Below are 20,748 nucleotides of genomic sequence, written 5' to 3'. Positions count from 1 at the left end.
CAACGTTTCAGGAGTAGTCACGATGCTGAGGCAGGAGGATTTTAATGTGAAACTCGGCCCCATATTTGGTTCTAAGACCACTGTCCCTCACAGTGTAAGACACTCTGAATCCACTTTAGGCAGAGAACTGATAAATCCCCCAGGTCAGGGCGAGTGGCACAGGGTCGTGAGCTTGTAGCCTCTTCTGGGAGGGGAGGGGTTAGGGAAGCTGGTGAAAGAGTGGAGAAGACTTCAGAGTTTGCAGAAAAGTTGACTGTGCCGCTGTGGATGACAGCATGGCTACCAGGATGAATGCTACAGCAGGTACTAGGCTGGAAGAGCCACCTCTCCCTCTCCTCTCCCTCGCCCCCTCCCTCTCCCCTCTCTCTCCCCCTCCCTCTCCCCTTCCCTCTCCCCAATCCTCTCTCCCTCCTGTTCCCCCACCCTCTCTCCCTTCTGCTCCCTTACCCTCTCCTCCACCTTCTCCCCCTCCCTCTCCCCCACCCTTTCCCCCACTCTCTCTCCCTCCTGCTCCCCTACCCTCTCCCCCACCACCCCAGCCATTTGTTTCCTTTGCAAATGACAGGTAGAGCAGGCATGGGGCACATCTGCCTTCCCAAGCATTTGGGGAACAGAGGCAGGTGGATTCCTAATTTAAGACCAGCCTGGGCTACACAGCCAGATCCTGACTTAAAGGGAAAGGAAAAGTATCTGACTAATTATGAAATAAAAATAACATAGAATTAACATAGTAGCAAGCTGAGGCAGGAGGATTACAACTACAGACCAAAACCTTGTCTCCAAAGCTCAAAAATGAATGAATAAATGCATGAACTAATAGCAGCACAACAGGTACCTGGGGCCCTGGTAAAATTAGGATGTGTGTGCCCCATCAAATGCTCAGGCCACTGAGCATGTGAGGAGGCGGGGCCTCCACAGCAATAGAGTCCCCAGACCAAGCTCCTAAGGGGGTCTAGAGGTGTTACAAGTGGCTGGAGGGACCAGACTTCTTTATGCCCACATCCTGCCTCCCATCATGAAAACAAGAGGGTCAGCACCACACCAGAACTAGATGCTGAACTTTTCCAGGCATAGAGCGTCTTGCACTGAGCACCCAGACTGCGAAAGATAGACATTTGACCGTGTGTGTGGGCTCCTGCACATGCATGCACACATGCAAGTTGGAGACAGGGGTCTTTCTCAGTCTTTCTCAACCTTGTTTGTTGAGATAGGCTCTCTTGCCCAGCCTGCATCTCACTGATTTAGCTGAGCACCCTAACCAGCATGCCCCTGGGATCTGCTTCCACCCTCCCGCCCCCCACCCCACCCCACCATGCAAGTATGCTCAGCTGCACTGGGTCCCTTCCATGGGTCCTGCTGCTGGAATGACGAGCACATCACCAAAAACATCACCCTACCCAAGCTCCTCATATTTTGTCTTAGTGCCATGGGACAAAGGCAGACCTAAGAGTCAGGCAGCCACCCACAGGGTGGCCGCAGGGTCTGTGTTCTCCCTGAACCTCTGTCTTTCCACTGATGGCAACACAGCCAGGCTCCACAGGAAGATCAGGAGAGGACATACTAGTCTTTGTGACAAGTGCCTGATACCCAGCCCCCCAGCCTCCTCAGGAATGACAGGGGTTTCCAGAGCAGGCAGGGTGTCACATACAGAAAGGGAAATCAAGAGTCACGCCTGTTTCCTACGGGAACTAAAGTACTGGATATTTCGGTAAAACCCAGAGCAAATGGTGCTGATCATGCAGAGAGTCAAGTTCCCCTCGCCCTGGGCAGTCTAAACAGCCTCTCATCTCCTAGCTCTTGAGGAAGAGCACTCCTGGACTCTTGGCTTTGGGGAGACTGCCCTAAACAGGATTCTTGGCCTGCAGTTCTGACGCCTTTCCTCAGGGACTGCCAACAGAATTCTGGCTTCTCTATCTCCACCTCCCTTTTCCTCCAGCCTACTGAAGGTTCATGACCTGAGTAAGAGTCTTGCACAAAGAGGAATGGAGGTTAGACCAAGGACACGACTTCCTTCCCATGATGGTGGAGAGCTTCTCTGTTTACTGGAGCTCTTTGGAAATGAGGCATTCAGTTTTAGGGTCAAATAGACAGAGGCTGTGGATTGCGGGTTGTTGGCCAGCAGTCATGACATGACCAGGAGCCTACAACACCATGTGAGCCCAGCTGAGCTTTGTGGGAGGAGATGGCCCCCATCCATCCTGCAGTCATGGTGCTGAGGCTTACCTCCATGGAGAATCAGCAGGAGTAAGGTAGCCGCCGGGCCCCGGGGCATGCTGTGTCCCAGACCTGCAAGAAAAGTGTGTGGTATATGTAGTGAACCAGATGGGGTCATGTACTGAGTGGCTTCCCCACCCAGGGTCAGTTCCTGCCACATCAAAGAAGACCCCTGTTGAGTACTAAAGATGAGGTTAGCCCATGGGGGACCTAGGAGGTATTCTTATTAGAACAGGAAGCCCGGAGCAGCCCACAGTGGCACACTAGAAAAGCCAGGGCACCACACAAAGTTGCTGAGAGCCCCTGACTGACTGAGATAGGCAAGGGCCCCTGTAGAATCAAGGGGGTAATGATGCTGTGGGCAGAAGGGTAACCATGGGTGGACAAAACCAGGCTCCTCCTGTCCTTTGCCTATAGAAGTGCTAGCTCAGGGAGACCACCTGCTCAGGAGTCCTGTGCAGTCCAGCTCTTCTAGTGTGGAGAGAGGACCAGGGCCTTGAAGGAAGGTGGCCCACGCATGGGTCAGGTCAGACACTATCCCAGACCTCACAATAAGACTACATTTCATCTGGGCTTCCCCCAAATCCAGCAGCATTGAGTAGCCTACCAGACCATCATCAAAGAAGCCGTGTAAATGACCAAGGTTCAGATGGCCAGCTGTGTGGCCCCAGGCTAGCCTCTTGCTATCTCTGGGCCTCATAAAATGAAGCAATGAAGGCCTGTCTAGAGCTTTGTGACCATTCAAGCAAGTGGTGTGTAGAGAAAGCTGGGCGTAGGCTCTGACACACAGCATGTGCGGGGCTGACTGAGCTAGAACAGAGCCCAGAACGTTCTGGACCAGAACAACAGGAACGCTGTGCCCAAGGGGCTTCCAAAATGCTTCACTTTCAAAATTACTTATTTACTGTTTTTCTATAAATGCTTAATTTTATTCCAACCCCATTCTAAAAATTAACACTCACGGTGTGCACTTTTTCCACAGGGGTGTATTTTCCTCCTTTCCACGCCTGTCTTCTTGAGACAGAGTCTTAACGATGTAACCACGACTGACTGTGACCTTCTGAGCTTCCTGCTTCAGCCTTATAACTATTGTAATTCTAGTCGCTACTATAACATCAGAATTAGAATAAAAAATATTATGGAAAATGTCAGCTAACCTGCTTTGAGTAACCCTGATCTTGGGTGGCCCCCACCTTCACAAGCCCTGTGGTATGGTTGGTGTCACACTCCCCCCCCCCCAGAAAAAAAAAACTTTGTGTGTTAGAAACCTAACACCCAGACCATACTTTAATAGAATGGAGGGAATCAGGATTAGCTGAGGTCATGAAGGCAGAGCCCGTGATGGCATTAATGAGTTTTAAATAAATCATGGCAGGGATGGAACTTGGTATTCCACTATTTGCCTAAACATATGAGTCCCTGGTTTCTGCCCCCAGCATTGAAAAAGAAAGGCAAGCAGGGAGGACACGGGAGGAAAGGGAGAGAGATCCAAGCTGGCGCATCAGCTGTGCCTCCCTGTACAGCTCCCCACCAGGCTGTGATGGTGGCCATGGCCCTGGCTCCCCAGATGCTAGACCCTCAGATGAATAAACATCCTTCTCACTTCCCAGGGTCAGGTGCTTTGGTGCAGCACCAGACTGAGCAAAGCCCCCTCCCCCACCCCTGATATGACACTCTGAAGAGGTGAGCTCTGACCATAGGAGGCTTGCTCCAAGCCTGCTCCTCTCTAAGGTGTCACACCTGCGACAGACATCCCAGCAGAGCAGAACTCTGTGTCGTACCTCAGCCAGAGGAAAGTGGATACCCTTCCATCCTTTGTCAGGAGCCTCCGCTCTTCCACTCCACACCACAGCTCTGCACAAGTCACAGACAGACATCAGCTGCTCTGTCTGCCTGAATTGGCAGCCCTCCTCACGGTGGGCTCCCTCAGCTGCAGCCCCTCTGCATGGTCCACAGACAAGGCACGGAGCCAGGCCCAGATAGGGCAAGACACAAGCTCAGGGAAGCAAGTAGCAGACAGCCTGGCCTCATCTCTAGATTCCCGATATTGACGCTTTTCTGGGCGGCTATCAAAAACCTGCAGACCCCTTTTGTTGTCTCTTAGAGTTGTACCTTGGCTCATGATTTCAGGGGGTTCAGCCTGTCCCAACAGGAAGGGGTGGTAGAGTGGTGATACAGGTGGCAGAGGCAGTTCCCATCGTGATGCCCCCCCCCCCCAAGCAGGGAGCAAGGCAGGAAACACAGTGGGTATCACCCTCAAAGGCCCGCCCCCAGAAACCTACTTCCTTCATCCAGGCTCCGCCCCCAATCGTAGGAACAAGCATTTAAACACATGAGCCTATAGGAGACACTTCAGATTCGAGCCACAACAGCAGGGCTACATTAAGAACATGAATTAGGTTATATCTGATGCCCACATGTAAACCTTTCATTTACATGAGCCCAAAGACCCCTATCCCCCTATACTGTGTTAGTTATATTTCCGTGTGCTTTTTCCTGGCATAGCAAAGTGGAGGAGGGACCCAGTATTCAGCTGACCTCTGATCTTTCTGTGGATGACCGGGGCCTCAGTTGCCACCTCTGACATGAATATATTCTACCCCTGAACCTCAGAGCTGAGAGCAGCCAGTGGCGAGCTGGGTGTCCGGCGTAAGCCACACCCACTTCTGCTGTTCTCCTTTTTTTTTTTTTTTTTTTTTTTTTTTTTTTTTCTGGTGCTGTGATAAACACCAGGACCACAAGCAACTTGTAGAGAAAGGGTGTATTTCAGTTCACAACTCTCGGGTCGCACTCCACCACTGAACAGTTAGGGCAGGAACTTGGAGGCAGAGGCTGATGCCGAGGCCATGGAGGGATGCTGCTTACTGGCTTGCTCCTCCATGGCTTGCCCAGCCTGCTTTCTTTTATAACCCAGGATCACCTGCCTAGGGGTGACACTACCCATGGTGGGCAGTGCCCTCCCACATCAATCATTAATCAATAAGATGTCCTACAGGCTGCCTACAGTCAATCTGACAGAGGTGTTCTGTACATTAAGGTTTTTCTCTTTCCAAATGACTCTAGCTTGGGTCAAGTTGACACAAACCTAAGCGGCACAGTCACCCTATCCCGAACACCACAGCCCCAGTGCCTTGCTGCCTCCACACACGCTGAGTCCTCTCCCTGAACCACAGCCCTCCCTATCCTAACATGCCAGTTTTGTGGTCCATTTGCTCTAGCTGGCTGGGCTAGAATGTTCTAGAACCGCCGCCATTCACTTACCACCTTCAGGGTTTCCGTGGCGCTACTCTACTTACTATCTTTAACTTGCTGACCATCGTTTTACTCTAATAAGCTTGTGTCAAAAGATAATAGTGCGTTATTAGCATCAACAGTTAACAGGATGAAACTGAGAGGCAGTGGACAGCATGCTGGGTAAGCACACTATGGAGCTGGCACAGCCTCAGTTCAGATCCAGGCTGTGTGATTTCAGGCAGATGGCTTAACTGTTCTGAGTCCCAGACCCTCACCTGTAAGTACCGATGATAAAGGTACCATTCTGTCAGAGCCCCTGGGAAATTAACTTGGTGCTTATAAACACCTGCAACAGTCATAGGCACAGGGTAGATGTTACATGTTCCTGTTTTAATTACGCTCTGTGTGTGTGTGTGTGTGCCACAGCACACATAAGGAGGTCAGATGACAACCTGCGAGAGTTGGTTCTCTCCTTCCATTGTGTGGATCCCAGATACTGAACTCAGGTCATCCAGGTAAGCACCTCTCCCTACTGAGCCATCGCATGGGCCCACATAAAAGTTTCTTAAGCAAATCACAAATCAGTTTTTTTTTTTTTTTTTGCTGAAAAGCTAGCCCGCCACTGTGAGATATAACAGCTGACAGAAAACAAAACCCAGTCATGCCACCTTCCTGATACTCCAGGAGTTGGGGGGTCTGTCCTCTCTGTTTATCTTTAAAAGTGGGGGGGGTGCAGAGGCATCAGAAGTGTTGAAAATGGGCTGCCACCAAATGGAGATGCTGGCCCTCTGCACTGACAGCTTTTTCACACTCTTGCTCTGGGATCTGAGAACACACTTAGGGCTGCTGCACCAAAAGAACAGCGACATTGGTGCTGAAGGTGTCCCCATCACTCCCTCCCCACTCTCTTGGCACCCAAAGGGGTCTTCTGGTCATGCTGGTCTCTTTACCCTGACTTCCTCCTGGGATGCACTCGAGGCTCATAAGAAAGGTAGGAGATATTCCAAGAATTTCTGCATCCTCTTTCCAGTGGGAAGCAGAGGGCCTGAAGTCTGCTACATCCCAGCTGTGTGTCCTTGGGCAAATTACCTAGCCTCTCTGATTCTGTGTTTTCCACTATCAGTGCAGGTCAAAGGCCTTTGCTGAAGTTGGTTGTGAGTGCTGAATGCATTATTTCATGGGGATGTATCAGAGTGTTTATCAGGCCCCAGGGCTGGGTTGGGATAAAGCAGACAAGTAGCTAACCGTATTTCAGTAACTCACAGGGAAGTGGAGAAGGTTAAAGGGAGCAAATGAAGGCCCCAGAGAATTCTAAGAGCTCTTAGGGAGCAAAGAAATGCAAATAAAACCACAAGGGCTTACCACGGACATTTTATCAGATTGGTCAGAGTCTGATACACAGAAACTGCAATTCACAGCCAGGGAGAGATGATGACCCAAGTGGTCTGCAAACAGTTGTGTGTGACCTAAAGAACGAAGACAGCGACTTCCCTCAGAGCCAGCCATGCCATGCCCACACTCACCAGCATATGAGAAGCTTACAAATCAGCTGTTTCAGAAGATGCTTCTATTTAGAAAGAAATGAAAAAGCTATCCAGAAAGCATCAGCTTCATTCAAAGGCGCCATGTCTTCATTCACAGCGCCTGGAGTGCTGTTAATGTAATAGGGAGCTACGTACAGAGCCTGTGACCAACAAGGTGAGCACGGGGCAACAGCACAAAGTAGGAGGTGGCGTTAAGGGAGTTATGTCTCAGGAAGTCCCTCGCCCTGTCCCTTTCCTGCATCCTCTGTCCGTCCCTTTTCTCTGCTTCCTGGCCACCATGGCAGAACTACTCTGTTCTTTGGGACCCTCCCCATCATAATGGACTGATGTCTCTGCACCAGCCTTCCCCCCGATAAATTTTCCTGCCAGATCTCTAGAACAACTATATTTAAAATTAAAGACAAAGATTAAAGGTACCACACACCTTTAATCCCAGCACTCAGCGGGCAGAGGCAGGCAGATCTCTTAGTTCTAGGACAGCCTGGTCTACAGAGTGAGTTCCAGGACAGTCAGGGCTACACAGAAAAAAAAAAACTTTATCAAAAAACTAATGATAATGATGATGACAAAGGGACATTGAAAGTACTACAGAGGAAGAATCATTTTCCTTCAAAGAGGGCATAATATGACTGACATCCGACTTACACAGAAATAAAGAAGACAGGAAGCAATAGAATAAAAGCTTCAAAGGCTGAAACATTTTAATTTAAATGTATAATTTTATATCTAACAAAATATCCTTTAAGGGCTCTCGGAGAAGCACAACATTATACAAAGGAACAACACACAAGATAATAGAAAACACAGAGCAGTAGTTTTCTTTTTCTTTTTTAAAAGATGGGAGGTATTGTTTGTTCCTATAGAATGGAATGTTCTATAGGATGGCCAGAGTCCTGTGCAGCTGGGACTGCAGGCTTTCCCCACCAGCCTCTGAGAGTAGCAGCCATGTTCAAGAGTGGAGCATATAAAAAGGGGAAAGGCAACAAGAGTACGTGAAAACAAAAATCAAAACGACAAAGAACACCGAGGCACTTGCTTCCACAGGCTTAATCCCAAGCACAGGAGCACTTCCATTAACTGTAAATAAATTAGGCTGGAAGGTAAACCAACCATGATGTCAACCATCGACATGAAAAGAGTCCATCTTTTACACAAGTGAAGTGCAAAGGTCCTAACAGAAAGCTCCCGTTCAGACATAATGATACAAAAGTGGTTAACACTGTCTTCACGCCATTTATGTCAATACAGAAGATAGCTTTGGCCATCTATTTCATGCCATTTACAAAAGAAAGGACAATTTTATCTGACTACTTAATAGGTTCAGAAAATATATTTAATGGATTGAGAGATCCATTCATGGTTTTGAGAGCCCATCAAAAAAAATAAAATCCCTCTATTGCAGGGACAGAGGAATGTCTTTTACCCTGATAAGGGCGCACACACAAACAGTCTGCACAGCAAGCAGTGTCCTTAATGGCCAAATTACTCAGGGTATTTTTTCTTGAGTTAGAATCTTGCAACATTCCTAAAATGGCCTTAAGCTCCCGATCCCCCTGCCTCAGCCTCTTGAGTGCTGAGATTACAGAGGTGTGCCAACATGCCCAACTCGAATATTGAACAAGTTTTCACCCTGAAGATAGGGGGAAAAATCCAAGAAGTTCTACTATGATAACAGTTCTATTCAACACAGCTCGGTAGCAACAAAAGCCTCATGAAGATTAGAAAACTGAGTTGATGAAACTAAAACTGCGATGATATAAAGACCAAGCCCTAGAAAGGTCCAAGACATGCCAGAAATAGAGCCCATCACAACATGGCAAACGCACACATGAAAGCTCACACTAAAGCAAACAAGCTTACTCTGAGATCGGAAACAAGGCAAGGACTCACGCTTGCCACTTCTGTTTAGCTGGAAGCCTTAGCCGGGACAGTTAGGCATGAGGAGAAATAAGGGGAACATAAAAAGAAAGAAGTAAAGTTATCTCTGTTTGCAGATAATATGTAAAGAAACTCCTAAAGATTCCACACTGAAAAAAAGTTAAATTGAAGACAAGAATCCCATAAGATTGAAGAATACAATATTAAGATATAAATATTGGTTGTATTTTATATCCACAAACAATAATCAAGTGGAAAGTTAAGGGGCTGGAGAGATGGCTCAGTGGCGAAGAGCATTTGCTGCCTACATTCTCAGCACCCACAGCAGAGGGCTCACAACCACCTGCAGCTCCAGGGACCCAGGGACCCAAAGCCTCTGGATTTATTAGACTCCTGCACGTGTGTGCACCTATCCACATGCAGACACAGGCCTGTACATAATTAAAGATAATAAAAACCTTAAAATAAGCCAGGCGTGGTGGCGTACGCCTTTAATCCCAGCACTTGGGAGGCAGAGGCAGGCAGATTTCTGAGTTCGAGGCCAGCCTGGTCTACAGAGTGAGTTCCAGGACATCAGGGTTACACAGAGAAACCCTGTCTTGAAAAAAAAAAAAAAAAAAAACAAAACAAAACAAAAAAAAACTTAAAATAAAAACAAATAAGACACTTCCATTTATAATAGCATCAAAACAATAAAACACTTTACTTGGAGAAATGTAACACACTGAAAGAAATTGAGAAAGACACTAAATCAAAAGATATCCTTTTGTGGGATGAAAGGCAACAGAGTAACTAACTATAAAGTTAAGTAATTTTTTTCCAAAACACCAATAGTGTTTTGTGTAGAAATAGCAAATGTCATCCTAGAATTCAAACAGGATCTTGAAGGATCTTGAAAAGGATCCTGAAAAGCCGGCAATCCAGAAAGGAGGAAGAAACGCTCTCTAGCTCTCTTTCTGGGTTTTAAATTACTGTGATCAATGGGCTAGAGAGAGAGCTCAGAGGTTAAGAACACTGGCTGTTCTTCACAGGACCCTCATGGGGTCTCACAACCCTCTGTGACTCTAGTCACATGGGATCCTATGTCCTCTTCTGGATTCCACAGACACTCCACTCTCATGCACTGAAATGCATGCAGGCAAACACCCATACACATAAAATAAAAGTAAAGAAGTCTTTGAGAAAACCTAAGTCACGATTGTAATTGGTTCTGGGATAAATACAAACATGGAGCACAATGGTAAAGAATAAAGATCCCTCAAACAAGCCCGCAGGAGATGATCAAATAATCTGCGAGGTCACCAGGACCACTATGGCGGAAGGACTGGACTTCAAGAAGCAATGTACATGAATGTAATCCCAGCATTTTGGAGGTGGACTCGAGAGCATCAGGAGTTGCAGGTCATCCTAGGCTACTGAGCATGTTTGAAGCCAGCTTGGGACAAATAAAGAAGATAATCAAAGAAATGACCCTGGGGAGGGGCTCAGCGTCATGTGTCAGGATTGGGCTGGTCTTCTATCTTAACCACACTCAGGAATGAACTTGAGATGGCTAGAGGCCTAAAACTATAGATGTCCCAGGGAGAGAGCACAGGCAACCAAAACAAGACCAGACAAACTTCAATCATCTATAGAGGAATGCCCACCCCCACCCCCAACTAGATGGCAGACAAGCACGTAGGACCCAGCATATAAAAAATACACTGTAACTCAGTAACTGCATCCCTAATGGCCCCATGTTAAAACGGACTAGTGCCCTTTCTCCAAATGAGCTTACAATGGCCAGCAAGCACAAAGACGCATCTCAGTATCACTGTTTATCGGGACATTAAAATCGAAGCCCCAAGAAAGAGTTACCTTACACCAGACACAATGGCCACTGTCTAAAACTAGAATATTCAAAGTAGGTTAAAGCGACAATTCAGTGATGTGTTTTCACACTCCTGTTTACTGCCCTGAAATTTACAATAAACAACATGTGTAAGCAATTAGTCCATTCACCGACAAAATGTGCTCTAAGCACAAATAGAAGGCTATTCAGCTTTTTTAGAAAGGAGGAATTCCTGTCATATGTTGCAATCTGAGTGAAACTTGAAGTCATCATGCTAAGACGTGAAATAAAACAGTCACAGGAAGGCAACTGCTGCCTGGCTCCACTCCATCTCAGAAACAGGGAGCTGACTGCAAAGGAGAAATAAGGCGTTACTGTTTGAACGATCTGGAACTTCGCTCCAGCAGCATGGAGGAGGGCTAGAACTCTGCTGCTTGCCGTGTCTGTCTGGAGCAGCACTGTGCTGACCTAAGATGGTGACCGCAGAGGGGTGGCAGACAGCTCATTCAGTAAGGTGCCTGCTGCCCAAGCATGGGGACTTGCATTGAAACCCCACCCCCACAGAGAAGCTGCATGAGGCAATCAATGCATGCTCCCAGCGCTGGGGAGGCTGAGGCAGGAGGAGCCCGCCAGCCAACCAGTCTAGCCAAACCAGGGAGTTCCATGTTCAATTCTTAAAATGTACGGTGGAGAGTGATTGAAGAGGAAGCCTAGGGTGACCTCTGGCCTTCACGAATGCATGCACAACACGCACAGACACACACAGAGAGACAAACACAAAGATATACACATATACAGACACACAGATATACATACACACACAGAGACACATATATATACACATACATACACACACAGAGATATACATACACACAGAGACACACAGTCACAGACACACACACACACACACAGACACACACACACACTGAACCCCAAGCCTGGAACTCTGCTTAGTTGTGCTATGTGAACTTAGTTGAGTGAACTCCACAACTTTTTTTTTTTTTTACAAGAAATTAAAACCATCGTAAAAGCAAAGGCAAGCTATGTAGACTCTCACCTGTGTCCCAGCTTTCAGGAGGCAGAGGCAGGAGGATGCCATGTATTTCAGGCCAATCTGGAAGGTTATTGACCCAGACAACAATTAAAAACAAAGAAAAAAGGGGAGAGAGAGAGAGAAAACACCTGTGAGCGTCAACCTGCAGTCCTGGCCCTCAGGTCAGCCTGTGGTCATTATGTGACTTTATTTACCATTTAAAGGAGAAAAAGAAAAGACAGATGGAAGGAGGGGGAGGAGCGAGGGAAGAGAGCAGCCCGGCTGGATGTGGTGAAGTGATGAACTACTTTTTATAGTCAGCTATTTCTTCTCACATCTGGAGCTTCAGCTTGTGAAGTGTGGTCATAATGATAAAATGTACAAAAGCCTATTCCCATATACCAAGGGGAATATGAAACTGCCATTTAGGCCAGTGGGATGACTCAACAGGTAAGGTGTTTGCTGCCAAGCCGGACCACCTGAGTTTGATCCCTTAGAGCCTGGGCTGACTAGTTTGGAGTTTTTAGTTGATATTTTTGTTGACTTGACACTAGCTGGTTTTATCTAACTAGTGTCTCAATGACCTCAATTAAGAAGATGCCTCTATCCAGATTGCCTGTAGGCAAGTCTACAGGGTGGCATTTTCTTGACTGGTGGGTAATGTGGGTGGGCCCAGGCACAGTGAGGGAGGCACCCCTGGACAGGTAGTCCTAGGTGGTATGAGAAAGCAAACTGAGCAAGCCAGGAGGATCAAGCCAGTAAGCAGCATTCCTTAATGGCTTCTTCCTGGGTTCCTACTCTGGCTTCCCTCATTTTGGGAGCATGACCTAAGACATATAAGCTGAACAAACCCCTTCCTCCCCAAGTTGCTCCTGATAATGGTGTCTTGTCCCAGCAATAGAAATCCTAAGACAGAAATTGGTACCTGGTTATAGGTTATTGCTGTGACAGACTTGACCTCGAAGTTATTTATTTATTTATTTATTTATTTATTTATTTATGGCACGGAGGGAGGATTGTGGAAAAACTCTCAAACGCTGGGCTGGAAAAGCCATTGATTGGCCAGAGCTTAATGAGTTATGGGAACTTGGAAGATAGTGGAGGCTTGCCTTGTGGAGCTCAAAAGGAAGTCTGAGAGTCCCTGAAAGACTCAGCTGAAGCAGTTCAATATTTTCAATGAAGAATCTATGGTTCTGGTCAGCTGGGGTTGCCTGTGATTAAGAAGATATAGCAGGCAGGCAGTGGTGGTGCACACCTTTAATCTCAGTGCTTGGGAGGCAGAGGCAGGCAGAGTTCAAGGGCAACCTGGTCTGCTGAGTGAGTTCCAGGACAGCCAAGACTACCCAGAGAGACCATATCTCAAAATAAGCGAACAAAAACCAAACAGAAAGAAAAGAAGATACCAGCGTCATTGAAGTGAAATCTTGTAGGAAATGTTTCCCCAGAGTCTGTACACAGACGCCGTGTTCCAGAGGTGCCTAAGTCTGAAACCTCAGGCTGGCAGCTGAAGTTGGTAATGTGTAAGAGTTCTCCTGGTGATATTGGATCTGAAGGCATGTGGGGGTCATGAAGAGAAGCTGAGGTATGGAGCCTTGTGGCAGGATCAAAATCCCTGAAGAAAGCTCAGAAGACACTATTGGTGAAAGTGCAGACCAGTTAGAGTGGAGACCCCAACATTTTCGAGATGCCAGGACCATAGGATGCCTACCAAGGACAGCAGCAGCTACCAGTTGGATCAAAGCCAGTAAGGCCGAACTCCTCCATGGCCTCTACATCAGTTCCTGCCTCCAGGGTCCTGCCTTGAGTTCCTCTAACTTCCCTGGATGATAAACTACAAGCTATAAGGTAAAATAAATCCTTTCCCTGGGCTGGAGAGATGGCTCAGCAGTTAAGAGCACCGGCTGCTCTTCCAGAATTCTTGAGTTCAATTCCCAGCAACCATATGGTGGTTCACAACCATCTATAATGTGGCCTGATGCCCTCTTCTGGTGTCTGAAGAGAACGACAGTGTATTAATATACATAAAATAAATGAATCTTTAAAAATACATAAATAAATAAATTCTCTCCCCTACAAGTTGCTCTTGTTTCATCTCAGCTAGAGCCCCTAAGACAGACTCACAAGGTAGAAGAGAATCAACTGTTTAAAGTTGCCTCTGTCCTTCACATACACCATATGTTACACATACAGCTTCAAATAAGTAAATAAAAATGTAATAAAAATTTCAAAATGGAGTAACTTATATTAGCAACAAAAGGACAGTCACCCAAGAATGGCTCAAAGGATGTCAGAATCACAAAGATGACTAAGAGAAATAAAAAATAAGTGGCCAGATAGACCATGTTCATGGATGGGAGGTTCCACGGAAGTCTCAGTATACACAGTCTCCAGCCGCTTTCCTGGGATTATTTCAGTATTTGTGGCATCATTTAAAGAAGTGATAAACATAAAGAATTGCTACAAGGAAACCAAACTGTTGGATGGGAAAGAAAGAGATGCTACAAAGTAGCTAGGGTATTATTGCTGGTCTGTCAACAAAATCGCCCTTGCATTTGGGGGTGGGGGAGGCCTGGCATTTAAAATGATGGCAGAGCTGCCATGGGGCTTTATGCTACCTATAAGACCTATACTTGGGGAAACTGAGGCAGGAGAATAGGAATTTCTAGGTTAGCCTGAGCTACATAATAAGACTACCATTTCAAAACAGTAGCAAAGGCAGGTGTGGTGGCACTGCTTTTAATACCAGTACCAGGGAGGCAGAGGCAGGAGAATCTCTGTGAGTTCAAGGCTAGTCTGGTCTATGTGGCAAACTCCAGGACAGTGAGGGTTACATAGAGAGGTTCTGTCTCAAACAAAGGAACAAATTAAAAAAACAACAACAAAAAAAAAACAAAAAAAACAAAGGTGGCATAATCATACCAAAAACGTAACCCTTGATCCCTACTTCACACAGAGCATCAAAGTCAATTCCTAGCCGGGCATGGTGGCGCACGCCTTTAATCCCAGCACTCGGGAGGCAGAGGCAGGCGGATTTCTGAGTTCGAGGCCAGCCTGGTCTACAAAGTGAGTTCCAGGACAGCCAGGGCTATACAGAAAAACCCTGTCTCGAAAAACAAAAAAAAAAAANAAAAAAAAAAAAAGTCAATTCCTGGGCCCGGGGCCATAGTTCAAGAGTAGAGAACTTGCCTGGCGTGCGCGAAGCCCCTACCTTCAATCACCCAGTCCTGCCAGAAAATAAAAATCAATTTAGGACATACTATAAAGAAAGTAAAATAATAAATGATCCCGAAGAAAAGTGAGATGATGTTCTCCTGACCTTGTCGCCAGCCACACTTCCTGGACATACTTCTAACTCAGGGACTAAAGGGGAAAAAAGGGATATAGTGGATTTCATTAAGAAATTTTGTCCATCAAGAGGAGAGATGAAATGGCTCATGGAGTACAGTGCTTGCTAAACAAGTGCAAGGACCCGAGTTCAGGTCCCCAGCATCCATCTAGGAGCCAGCAATGGTACTGTGCATTGCAACCCTGTGTTGGGAGGCATAGAGCGGCTGCCAGCCCAGGCCCCATTGTGAGCTCCCGGTTCAGTGAGAGACCCTGTCTCACAAACAAGATGGAGAGTAATGGAGGAAGACACTCAGCAGTGAGTAAACTCTGGTCTCCACACGTGCATAGCACACTGTTCAACACAGTTGATACACAAGACAGAAAAGACAATTCTGAATGCAGAGAAGTCCTTGTTAGGGTTTCTCTACACAGAGTAGAGGCATGAGCTGATGTGGCTTCTTTGAAAACGTGCCACATGGGTCCCAGCACCTCTACCTCAAGGTTCTATGACAAGGAGCAATGTCCCTTTGTGGATCTAACCAGACCTATCCAAGTGTATTTACAGGATACATTCTACCTATCTCCTCGGGCGACCATGCATTCTTGGCTTTCCCACCTTGCCCCCACTAATGATCATGGAGTGGAATCTACTTGATCCATCCAGGCTATGGTCACCTCAGTATAGGCCAGGTGGGAGCCACAGGGTTGAAAGTGAAAGACTGCGGAGCTTTTGAAAGTAAAATGTCCCTCTCCTAACGGGACAGACAAGAAATGAGGCAGGCACAAAGGGACTCCCCATAAGAGCCTCACACAAGAGCCAGCAGGTCACCAGAAGGAGAAGTGTATCTGCTCAGGGACTTCCCAAGGGGGAACCAGAAGGGAGGGCTTCTAGGGCCCCCAGGCGTGAACTGTCCCACCTGCTGATGCTCTTCATGGGCCTTGACCTCTGGCTTTATCCTCCAGCCCTCTCCCTCCACATCATTCCAACAGTCCCACCTAGACTTGCCGAGAAAAGCCTAGTGCCCATCCCCCTTTGCTCCTTCCCTGCTTGCTCTGGCTCCAGACACACCAGACATTCACAGTGGCTTTGTAGATCAGTTTGCCTTCACCTGACTTCCATCCCTCACACCTGGTCTTTCAGCCATGGGAACTTTCTGCGCTCCTTAGCTGACTGTCAGCCTCCTACTGGGTCTTCAAACTGAAGTTCAAGTGTCAAGGCTGTCTTTGATCTCTCCAAGGAGGGTGAGTCACATCTTCCTTCGGGGTCTGTCCCTCCACCACAGCCCATACATAGCTCCGGATGTTTCCATTCACCTTCTAAACAACAGCCCCGAAGGAACCACAGGGGCTCCGTTCCTGCTGAGCCCCCTGTGGCTAAGTACTGCCTCCCATACAGCAGGGTGCAGACACAGAGTGCACAAATGACTAAATGACAAGGACCCCTTTCTTTGGTGGTGCATCCATGCATCCTGTGCACTTCAGAGTTAAGTCTGGCTCTCTTTGGTTCTTGTTTCTTAAATTCAGATACTATAGGTTAAGATCATCAGTGCTCCAATGTTCCCGATCTCAGGACCTTAACACGCGCAGTTGTTCTGCCAAAACTCTCCCCAGAGTTCAACTTCAGTGCCACCCTCCAAAGAGACTGTCCATTTCATCTGAAGTGGGTCCACTCTGTGGTCTCTGTCTTGTCTTTCTCACCCATCATTGGGCGTATTAGGTCCCATTAGGTTGATAAATCACCAGCTTTGTTCACCGTAGCATCCCGGTGGCTGCAATGGGTGCAGAATGCATTGCTAATGAGGGGACCAATGAATGAGGGAACAGCCACTGAGCAGTCCCTGGAGACTCAGGTTTCCCATCAGCTTTGTCACTATCCCCAGGGGGCACCCTCCCCACACTCTTGGCAGCAATCCCTGCTCCAAGGACTAGAGAGGACTGCTAGAGAGGGCTGTCCTCAGATTAATGACATGAGAGGGCATGTTCAGAGATAGCACACTGCAGGTTCTCAGCTGAGCAGTGTCTAAGTGGATAAATGAGACTAGCAGGCCTGGGACAGAAGGTCAATGTTCTAACTCTTGCCGGTCAAGGGTGTCTTTCTGCTCAACTCTACCCATCTGCTCAGCTGCTGTGTGCAAAGAGCAGGGTGGTAGGTGCAGGCACACTGCAGCTGTGTGCTTCCTGGTGCCTTGTGGTGATTTGGGTTACAGCTGAGGACATTAGACTCATGGTTTAGTGGGATGACAGCTAGACATGAAGAAAGTTCTGTCCCAGTATCTGTGTCTATGCAGTCTCCATGGGCCAGAACCTTCTCTCTCCTGAACACCTCCACAGGAACAGCAGCCCCATCCCACTTGTGCAAACTCTAGCATGCTCACATTCTTGCCCAGGTGTGCAGCCTCTCTCTGGGGCTCTCAAACAAGGGCTGTTTTGAAGAATGGCTGCTTGAAGCTACAGCAGAAAGTTGGGGCCAAGGCAGCACAAACCCAACACCACCTCCACCCCCCACCCTGTTCTCAGCAGCCCACCCTGGCCTAATCTGAAGCATGAACCTTTAATCAGCACTGGAGAAAATGGGAGACTCCAGTCTTGGTTATCACACCAGACCTACTTAGCAGATCAAGAAACAGAGACCCAGAGAGGCCCAGGACCACATTGGTGGCTGCTCACTCAATGAAGAAGGTTGAGGTTTGAGGGGCAGCCAGGCCACATGCCTGCACTTGCCCCTCCTCCTGGGGACAGTTCTAGTGCTTTGATCCTCCCTGGGGACCCTAGGGACAGCAGGCCGAGATCTTGGTACAGATGTCCTTAAGGGGCCCCAGCCAGGGAATATTCTCAGGTTGGTTCAGAAGTTCCAGGTTTACTCAGCGCTCATGTTTGAGTTGTCAAGAAAAGTCCCTTGGTCCCGCGGGCTAGGCTGGTGGGGGAGGGGAGGTGACACCTGCAAACTTCAGGCTGTGGGTGGGGCCTCTCCCAGCTCCTCCCTCCCCCCCTTCATGTTTCTGGGGCTATAGACCAGTTTTTGAAGCAAAGGCTGCCAGGGTGAGACCACCTCTCTCAGGGCCTCCTTCTCTTCCCCTCTAAGTGGCTTTCTGGGTGGCCCCTGAAAACCACCTTTTCTCTCTGAATCTCTGTATCCTCCCTCATCTGCAAGGGATGCAGCGCCGCCATCAGAGCCATCGCGGGACAGTGGCACACGCCTGTAATCCCAGTCCTCAGGAGGCTGAGGCAGGAGAAGCACAGACTTGAACCAGATTGGGTTGCATGGAGAGAGCTCCCTCTCAAACTGTCAGCAGCAGCAAGCCCAACACCCAGAATAAAAAAAAAAGAAAACCAGCTGCTAGCCCTACCTAGCCATGTGTGAGTCCCTGCAACCCTCCCCCTGTTGAGGACACTGCTCAAAAGCCTGTGGGGACCAGAGACAATGCCCACTCCTGGCTTTGGGAGAAAGCACACCCCATCTTCTTATGCCTATCTGATGTTGCTTGGCCCTAGAAGTGAGGAAATCACTTCCCCAGCAGGTAGCCTGCCTGTCTCTCTTCCATCTTCCACATGCTCTCCTTTCTGTCTCCCCTGCCAGTCAGGGATTCTATCGTTCTCTCTATGAGGTCCACTGAGGAGTGGACACCGGGCCCTAGGGCAGGGCTACTGCAGAAAACAGCCCACTGTGGGGATCACGTGGCTAAGTGCTCTCTGAGAAATGTCCTTAGACAATGTTCCAAGGCTGTGAGTTTTCCCATGGGACGGCATCCTGCCATACAGACTGGGTTCCAATTTCTGTTCTGACTCTCTTCATCACTCTTAACCAAAAGACAGGTTTGTCCCCAACAGGGTCCACCCAGTATTGACATCTATGCACCGAGCTGCATGGGGCCATTGGCCTCACCTGGACTCTGAGGGTTCTGGGAGGTCCCCAAGTGTTCACAATTCACGACAGGTAGGGCTGTTCTAGCCTTCCCTGTATTCTCGGTGGCTCTCAGTGGTTAGCCCTTCTCCTCCATGGGTCAGGGTACCTGGACGTAGGAGCCCCTGAGGTCAGTCTTGATATTCTGATGTCCCGGAGTTCTCATAACCAGCCTCACAAAGATAGAGCCACCTCGATCCCCATTTTACAGATGGAGAAAGTGAGGACCCAGGAGGCTCAAAGAAGCAGAGAGGCTCGCCCTGGTTCGCTGCTAGACTCGGAAAGGCTACCATGTGCCTCAGAGAGCACAGACATTCTCTTAGGAGCTACTTGTGACCCTCTAATGGGTCTGTGACCTGCTCTGGTCCTCTTGACAAGTCCTAAGCACAGACATTATTTCCTATGCTATTAACCCATGTGCCGCCTTCTCCTTTTCTGTTCTCCAGACTAGACTTCCAACAACCTCCAGGCCCCCCTCTCTTCTCATGGAAGAGGTGTTACCTCTTATCATCTGACCCAGGCCCTGGATTTGGGTGGTGACACCTGGCTGGACTGCCCACCTTGCCATATCATGACAAGACCCGTAAGGTACGCCACTCTTCCCCTGTGGAGTCAGATTTCCTTCTCTGTGAAGGAGGCACCCCACCTGCCTGGAAGGATAGATGGAGTTAAAGTAATAAACTATACTGGCCAGTAGTACCTGATTTCCTCCCAACAAAACGGCCCCCTGGAAGCTTCCCAATGCCCCTGGCCTCTGCCTATCACTGCCTGGCAGACTGTCTACCATCCCGAGTCTCTCTTTGTTTCTCCTCACCACTTCTTGCAGGCAGTTTTGCATAGGCAAGGGATCATGCTAGCCATGCTCCTGCCTCCATAACCCTCCAACATTCAGCGAGGGCATTCCCAGTCATTTTTAGTCAGTTGAACAAGGAACTCCAGCCCTGACTCTGCTCACACTAACTGCGTAGTGTTCCTTGCCTGTGTCCCACCACAGTGTTATGCAAAAGACAGAAAAAAAGGCCCCCAGGCTCAGGGAGAATAAGAACTAGAGTCTACTTACCTACTCCTTCAGGATCTTCCTCAGAAAGCCATTCTTTAGGCTGGGGCAATTGGGTGGTCTCCTGGGCGTGGGAGTCACAGCGGGACTCGGAGTGGTGGTGGCGGGAGGTGTAGGTTTGAGGTGGGCAGGAGTTCAGTCAGGTGCAAGTCCAGAATCGGGGGAGTCACTGCTGAGATAGTCCTGAGGCTGAGGACCAGCCGGGCATCTGGGCAGAGCCTACACAGAGGGGGACAGTAGGGCTGGGGCAGCCAGACAGAGACAGGGCATGCCTGGGGCACGGGCTGAGGCCAGTTGGCTGCCCCAGGGATGGGCAGACTTGCGGTCAGACAAGCAAGTGACCGTGAGGCACACCACAGGAGAAGTGGGCAGACAGCTGTGCTCGACTGAAACACAGAGCCACCAGCGGAGGCTTCGGTGTCTATCTGAGGCCAGGCAAGGGGTGGGGAAGGGGATGTGGTAAACAGTGCCCCGCCCAACCCAGCCAGATCCTCCAGAAGGGGCAAGAAAAACTAAGATGCCTGCAAGTAGGCACCCACGACTCCTCAAAGGTCACCCTTAACACGATATTTGGGGTCTGACATCTTGCAGACGGATGACGTCATCCCAAAGGCCTCACAGTGTCCCATGAGGCAGGCAGTGAAGTGGGACTTGCCACTTCTTGAAGATGTAGAAACCGAGACAGAGATGTGACAGTAGCACATCCCACCTGAAGCCCTTGGTATTTAC

General features: G+C 48.5%; 1 protein-coding gene across 1 annotated transcript in view; it reads right to left on the bottom strand.

Annotated features, from left to right (window-relative positions):
- Il21r (interleukin 21 receptor) overlaps positions 1–20,415 on the bottom strand; it is a 28,445-nt gene extending 8,030 nt beyond the window's left edge. Inside the window, exons 1-2 of the mRNA XM_021168366.2 lie at positions 20,023–20,415; positions 2,224–2,286 (exon numbers count right to left, since the gene is read on the bottom strand). Of these exons, the coding sequence (XP_021024025.1) occupies positions 2,224–2,272 (49 nt within the window). The 5' untranslated portion in view covers positions 2,273–2,286; positions 20,023–20,415. The remainder of the gene's footprint in view (positions 1–2,223; positions 2,287–20,022) is intronic.
- Between the last annotated feature and the right edge of the window lie 333 nt (positions 20,416–20,748).

Source organism: Mus caroli, chromosome 7 (assembly GCF_900094665.2).
Source record: "Mus caroli chromosome 7, CAROLI_EIJ_v1.1, whole genome shotgun sequence".
Classification (NCBI taxonomy): Eukaryota; Metazoa; Chordata; class Mammalia; order Rodentia; family Muridae; genus Mus; species Mus caroli.
This window is presented reverse-complemented; position numbering and strand designations above follow the sequence as displayed.